The sequence below is a fragment of the Penaeus japonicus genome, unplaced genomic scaffold, assembly GCF_977035675.1.
Source record: "Penaeus japonicus unplaced genomic scaffold, GWHDUDI00000001_assembly GWHDUDI00000014, whole genome shotgun sequence".
Lineage (NCBI taxonomy): Eukaryota > Metazoa > Arthropoda > Malacostraca > Decapoda > Penaeidae > Penaeus > Penaeus japonicus.
In genome coordinates this window covers 18,036,113-18,043,612 of record NW_028234416.1, presented here as the reverse complement: position 1 = coordinate 18,043,612, position 7,500 = coordinate 18,036,113, and the positions used below count along the sequence as shown (strand labels likewise).

Sequence of the window (7,500 nt, the reverse complement as noted above, 5' to 3'; positions counted from 1 at the left end):
TTCTTCATGTAATGAATTTGTAATTTTGTGCAACTCTGATTAAAAAAAGTAACAGATAGTTTAGAATCTAGGAGTTAGTGCACACAACTGATATTTCTTAAATGCTCAGTATGCAACTTTTGTAATTTTTATGAAGAGAGTACTGATGTTATGGCTCTTCACTTAAGTTGTTATAATTGGTTTCACCAATTTTGAAGTTACAAAAAAAAATTGTAATCTATTTATTTCCACCTCATTTTTATTCAAACCTTTTCTCTCATGAAGAAAGATGCTTCAAGATTGCATAGGGTAATGAGAATAATGAAAAAAAATATTTTCCAGCATTGTCATTCATAGTCACAAGCATATTTTTTGTTTTTAGTTTTGATTAAGTTTACTACTTATGGTGTGCTTTTTCTATTGCTGCAGTTAAGATCTTCAATTTTATTTGGCCAAACTTTATTCCTTAGTATCATTTAATGATTCTCATAATTTTTTTGATTTCATCCAACAAATAGTTTCAGCCTCTCAAGTGTGCCACAGAACAAAATTTGAATTCTTAAAAATGCAGGAAGCCTTGATGACATCAGAGCAAGCAGTTGGCCTATGTTGGTGATGTGTCTGATGCAAAATCAGTTGATGTTACATTGAATTAAGGTTTCAGGCTAAATTTGTTGTATGCATGATGGCAGAAATTCAGAGGAAGAGACTAAGGTGTGCCAATGCAAGCTTAGAATGGAATCTTGTCACTTTGAGACAGAAAATCTGTCTAATCCAATAAGGACCTGGAGGGCAATGGTGACGAAAGTTTGCATGAGAGGGTGGGAGAGGGGAAAGACATTTTTTTTTTACATAATGCACTGACTAGAAATAAGGGGTATAGGAAAAGGTGTTTTCTGTGCTCCTGGCTGTGCTCACCTGCCCTTCAGGGGAGCATATGGGTGTTTTTTTCTGAAGAGCTATAGCCTTGAAATTTTAATATGTTATTTGTATGTATCCACGTATGATATTATGTGAAGTTCATGAAGTTTGGGTCATAACTTTTTTATGTGTGATTTATTTTGAAAATCCTAAAAAAAATTGAAATTTAATGCAGCCTATAATATTCAGTCAATTGCTTTAACCCAGTGACCCAACTGGTCGTCAGGATGGGTGGTCTATGACACCTAGCAGGACCGGCTAAAGATTAGAGGGACGAGGAATGTGTTTTTTCTGCCCTCAAGGTAGCACAGACTAGCTCAAATTTTTCTTTCCGGAAATCTATCATAACATTTAGGATTATCCAGACTTTGAAACCCTGTAGTTCTGGAGCTAGCGTCATTACAGCCATAATGCGTCACGTACCCATTGACATTCGTCTTTTAGGCCTAATTGGTGCCGTCATGTATGTCATGACACCTGTACGCATTGGGTTAAAAAAAATCCATATATATTTCTCACACATGTCTAAAAAATGGTATGAGGAAACTGCCTTTTCTTGTTTAGTTACTGAGTAGAAAATATAATAAAAATTTTAAACTTTTGATTTACAGCTTTTTATAATTCCATTATTTGAAATAAAGAAAAGATAATCATTTAGCCAAAAAATAGCCCTTTTATTGCTTTTTCAAATGATACTAAGCAATAGACAATTGCATTAAAAGTGTAGATGAAAAGTGTCTTAACCCAGAAAAATTTATCGAGATAACCTCTGTTAAACATTTTTTTTCCATGTCCACCTAGTGATGACGTCACACTGCAAGGGGCTTTAAATCATGCGGACATATAAATAACACTAAAAAAAGTTTCTCTTATGGTAGTTTACAGTATTGTTGATGCAGTGAGCGAAGAAATTATTTTTGTCATTTGTCAAAAATATTTGTAAAATGTCACACCCATATGCTCCACTTAAAAATATCTCAAGTCAATGGTTTAGGCTTACTTTTGAAACATGTAGCTCAGAAATTAGTGCTATGATGATCATAAAACTTATTGATTGTGAGCATGCTTCACCAGCAAAGAGTTTCTGATATTGCATGATACCCATCTTTCAAGCTTAAGCTAGGCTGTCACCTTTCATACCACTAGTTTGGAAAAAACAAGAAAGATAGAGTGCCTAATCAGGGCTTCCCACATTTTCTCAAAATTTGAATTTGATTTGTGGTTTGGTGGATGTTATCAAAACTACCTATCAGATTAATTTCATTTGTTGATTAATCCCTATAGAATATTTGTCCTATGTTTAGGCATGCTTAGGTTTGCACAAGGCAAACTGTACCTCATTTTCACCAGTTTCATGATAAAGATTTTGATATATAAGATATATATATATATATATATTATATATATATATATATATATATATATATATATATATATATATATATATATATATATATACATATATATATAAGATATATAACTCATTTCTTTAACCAGATGCACCACATCTGCATTATATCGTAAGCCATTGCACACTGTTATAGCAAAGAAATAGCCTTGGCAAACATGTGAGACATAAAACATAATATTAGACCTTTTTTGTGGTTAGCAAATCATGTTACTTGTACCTAATACCTGATCCTTTTTTTCAATATTTAACATTTTTTATAGGCTTGGCATTACTTTAGAAGTTTTCATGGTTATATGTGTGTATTCACATAAAATAAGAGTAATCTTGTGATAGCTTTGTATATGTCTGTATCATCAATAAATCATCATAAGAAGCTAAATTATTAGGAACTAGTCTCAGGATATATCAGTTATGAACCTCTCATTCCAACAGGGTTTGCACAGGATTGACAGAGGGCGCATACCACCTGCTGACGGGTGAGGTGTATGCTGAGTGGGTGTGCGACAAGTGCCTCAACTCGAAAAATATACCACTGGTCAAGTTCAAACCATGAGGGCGAGCAATGGACATGTAAAGGGATCAGCTGGGGCGAGTCGTTCTCCCCTATTTCCCCATCACTGCTCATGCGCATGTACAAGTGCAGGCAGTCAGCAGAGAGGCCTTCTCTTTTTTCGTTCAGCATCGCCGAGGAAAGTTCCATGTCTTCCCAAGGGCCCCCTGTTGCCAAGCCTTGCCATTGCTGATTCCTTGACATAGTCCAGCCTGCCGAGTTCTGCTATTTTTTAAAGAGACTCGTGTTAGGATTACTAAATCATAGTTTTTGATAAGCAGCTCCTTGAGGTAGAATACACCTTCATAATGTTTTTTAAGTTGTGGAGGTTTTAGACTATTGGAACTCTGCTGGTATTGCAGAGAAGCTTATTATTTAAGTGAAGATGAGAATTACTATAGCCACATCCATCCTTAAGACATTTTATTTAGATAAAATGATACATTTAGAGGTAGGCATGAATTTGATATGTGAATATGATTGCATGATCAGCATATTGGACTCTGTGTTCGCTTGGAGGTGTGTGTTATTTCATGGAGATCTGATTAAGAGTTAATTGAAAAAATGATAATCCTGTTATGGGTTTTATTAAGTTTTTGAAAATTGTCTAATTGTGAGACTTAATTATGAATATTAAAGATAACAGTAAATGTGGTTATTTTAGTAATTGCAATATCTGTTATTGCCTTTTAATATCAATGTTATTAATTTTGTTTTCACTATTATGATTGTCATTATCAGTATTATTATTATTATTATTCAAATATTATTATTATTATTGTCATTTTCATTATTATTATTATTATTATTATTATTATTATTATTATTTATATTACTATTATCATTGTTATTGATGTTATGAATTATATTGCTGTTACCATTGGTATTAATATTATTATAATTGTCATTATTGATTTTCTTATTCTTATTTTACTACTATTATTGCTATTATTATATCACTATTAAAAAAAAATCTTATTACTGCTATGATTATTATTATTTTTATTATTATTATTATTGTTACAATTAATAGCATTAGTTATTATCATCATTACCATTATCATTGTTATAATTTATTTTTAATCTTATCAGTATTGTTATTATTATGATATTTATTCTTATTTTCAGTATTATTATTGATTTGTTATTTTTATTTTCAACATTGATATTTTCATTATTTTTGTACATTTGTTTATATTCCCACACAGACTTCTTATCATCACCTTCACAAATATTTCCGAGGTAATTGAGAACGGTAATATTTAGTGATTAGAACTAGCTTTACTTTGATATTATATCATTTTCAAATTCTTTAGTATTACTAATAAATGTTTTTCCTGTCATTCATTATTATATTTTCATTGTAACCTGGTATTTTGCTTGATCTCAAAAGTTGTAAATTTTCTTAATTGTTTATTGGGCATTTCGATGTGGGTTTTGATGTTTGTTAGACTCAGACTTTTATTTCATTTCTGTCTGTTAACTTTTTCCGAGATGATTTGATTTCTTGCTCAGACCCCATCATAGTGGAAAAGTTGAAAAGGTAGGGAATATTGGTGGTTATCATTACAAGTATGAGATGGAGTGTAGTATAGAATATAGTGTAATGGATAACGTGGAAATGAGTTGTTTAATTGATTGAGATTTACCGGAAAAGCGTGTAATGAGATGGAAATGTCAGTAGAATTCAATGGAAGATTGGGTAATGGTAAATGATTTTGATTGATTGTTGCATCATAGGAGATTTGGGCAACTTCCGTCAGCACAGTACAAACAAAAGACTAGTATTTGTTTCCTCTTTTGCTTTTGTCTCCTTTCTCTCTCTCTCTCTCTCTTTTTGTGTAATTATATTTAATCCTGCCTCTTTATTTTCCGAAATATTAAACTCGGTGCCATATAGGAAGATAGGAAAATCTTGCTCATCAGGAATGAAATCTTAGAAGTAGTTTTTTTTTATGACTGAATTGTCAGTATATTCATAATTAAATAACTGTATTATTCCTGTGTTAGATTTTTTTTTTTTTTTTTTTTTTATGAAGTGGCTTTTTTGTATTCCTGATTATATTTGTTTATTTTTTTTATTTTCTATTTTTCTTTAGGAAAGAACTTTTCTTGTATAGTGGTATGGTCCATTATTTTTTAATAAAAAGTTCCTTTTCATTTTAAAAGTTTTCAAAAGTTGGTCTCTTTCTGTATAGATTTATAAGCTCAATTTTAGCCATGAATCAATTTTTTCTTTTTATATCTTGATAAGTCCTTCTATTTATATACATAGTTTTTTCCTTTTTGTTATTTGTAGGTTAATTTTGACACATAATTATTAAATATATATTTAGGCAGATAATTATTAGATAATGATATTAGAAATTAGATTCATACTTTTAAGCATATGTAAATCTTTAGGATTTTTTTTTTCTCTTTCTTTTTCTTTTTTCTTTATAGCTGTAGTTGTAAGAAGACTGAAGAATCTACTTTTTGGCTAATTGTGTTGAATTTGTTTTGTTGTTACAACTGAAAGTTTTTTGTATATTAATTTTTATTCTTATTTTAGTTTTTTTTTATGTACTTAAAAAGTTAACACTTCTTTCTGTATGTCTGCCCATAACTGGGCATGGATTGTGATATCTGATAATATTTTTGGTTTTGCCAGTAGAATTATTTTGACTATTATTATTGTTGTTTTACTTTTCTTTGATTCTTATTTATTATCGTTATTATTATTATTATTATTATTATTATTATTATTATTACTATTATTATTACTATTATTATTACTATTATTATTATCATTATTATTATTATTGTTATTATTATTTTACTTTAATGCTGGGAACTAAAGCCTTGCAGAATAGATTAATGTTGCACTTGTATATTGGCTGTGTTGTGAAATTAGGTTTACGAACATCACACTAACATTTGTGCGTAGAACTTTATCAAGTTATGATCCAGACAATATTGAGTTTTAGATGAGGAGAAGATAACCCAATGTCCTTTGCTTTCATCTGCGGAGACAGAGAACTATATCTGTTGTAAAGATTGCTTTAGATTCTTTTTATCCGTAAAGTTCTACCAGTCATTGCAAAATGTATCCAGTCCAGTAGACACAACCTAGTGCATTACATTCTCTAGAAATGTTAAAGAATTGAAAACATTGTAAAACAGGGTGATCTTTCTTTGAGAAGGTGGACTCTCTAGAAGCATATCTCTTGATCATCATATCCTATATACTCATCATATCCATCCATTATTTGTTGGCTTGTTTCTGAAGTTGTAGTAAGGGCTAGGCATTATTAAGATTTGTTACTGTATAATTTTAGCTCTTATTTGAAAGCCTTACAACAAGAGGAAAGTAGTCAAAAGATGATATCAGCAGATTTATATATGCTCATCTGAATAAAGGATCGTTTGGAAGGGAATACAAAATGATTTTTACATGTGTTCACTGTTTGGATTGATCTTTTTTTCTCTCTCATGTTGGATGAGGCTAACACAGGATCAAAGAAGGTGTGTAATTGTGATTTCAATTCTCCGGTAATGTTTCAATGTAATCGCATTAATATTCTTGTACAGAGTTGGTGCTAGCCTGTAATTATAGATAGAACAGATAAAGGCAGCTCCTGGTAAGAGCAACGGATCAGTGTTGTTTTGTACAGAATTCCAAGTTGCAAAGAATTTTTTTTTTTTTTTCACTCTAGTCTTTTTGACATGATAGAAAAGGGAGAGTTAGTATTGTATTGTTAATTGTAGAAAATATTGGAAAACTATTACATTTTCATAATGGCATCTGGCTGTGCTGTACTAACAGAGAGTACCTTATTCTCACAAAGAAACAAAATGCTAAAAATATATTATGGTTGTTTTGGGATGGGAAAAATGCAGTCATGGTTACTTCAATTACTTGCTACATCACGTTGAAGTTTAGTTGTAGAAATTCAAACCAATTACTAGTTATACTAAAAATTTATAAAAAAAGATCATGATATTGACTGTAATGTTTGAACCATAGGAATAGAAAATATGTAATGCAGATGCCTCTTCATTTTTGTTTGTGTTGTCTCCCTTTCTTGTTTAATTTTTTTTTCGTAATTATTTATACTTATTCCGGTGCAATTATTCCCCAGTATCATGACAGATTTTGAATGAAAACTCAAAGCTTGATTAAGTCATGGACAATTCCTGGTTAATATTTCTCTTTTGAAAATGATGGAAAATGTCATAGTTAAATTCCTCTGGAGCATATGTAACACTGTTGTAAAGTAATGATTTACTGGTTATTTTTCAGTTTTCTTTTAGATATCCAGTTATCACATAGAAGTATTTTTAGGCTCAAGAAGTAGTTATAGTAATCCCTTTTTTATATCAGATCTCAGTGTCCATTCATTGGGATGGTTAGTGTTCAAAATATTAACTGTACAATGGAATATCTGCATGTCATATATCACTAATTAACTTCCCACTGTAAGATTAAGATCAGGTAACCTATTATAGATTCTAGTGTAAACTTGTAATAAGAGAACAGGTGGTTTTAGAAACAAATTATCATCCTTCAATGGTAGAAATTTTGAATTTGATTAACCTGGTTTGAGGATGTAAGAAGTGCATTTACTTTTAAATTTGTCATGTGAACACTATGTGAATA

The 7,500-nt window shown here is 30.5% G+C and overlaps 1 protein-coding gene across 5 annotated transcripts in view; it reads left to right on the top strand.

Moving 5' to 3' along the window:
• Nucleotides 1-6,696, top strand: part of LOC122248073 (uncharacterized) — a 20,529-nt gene extending 13,833 nt beyond the window's left edge. For all 5 annotated transcript variants that reach the window (XM_043007887.2, XM_043007886.2, XM_043007888.2 and 2 more), the window contains one exon: nt 2,744-6,696. In XM_043007887.2, the coding sequence (XP_042863821.1) occupies nt 2,744-2,864 (121 nt within the window). In that variant the 3' untranslated portion in view covers nt 2,865-6,696. The remainder of the gene's footprint in view (nt 1-2,743) is intronic.
• The last annotated feature ends 804 nt before the right edge of the window (nt 6,697-7,500 follow it).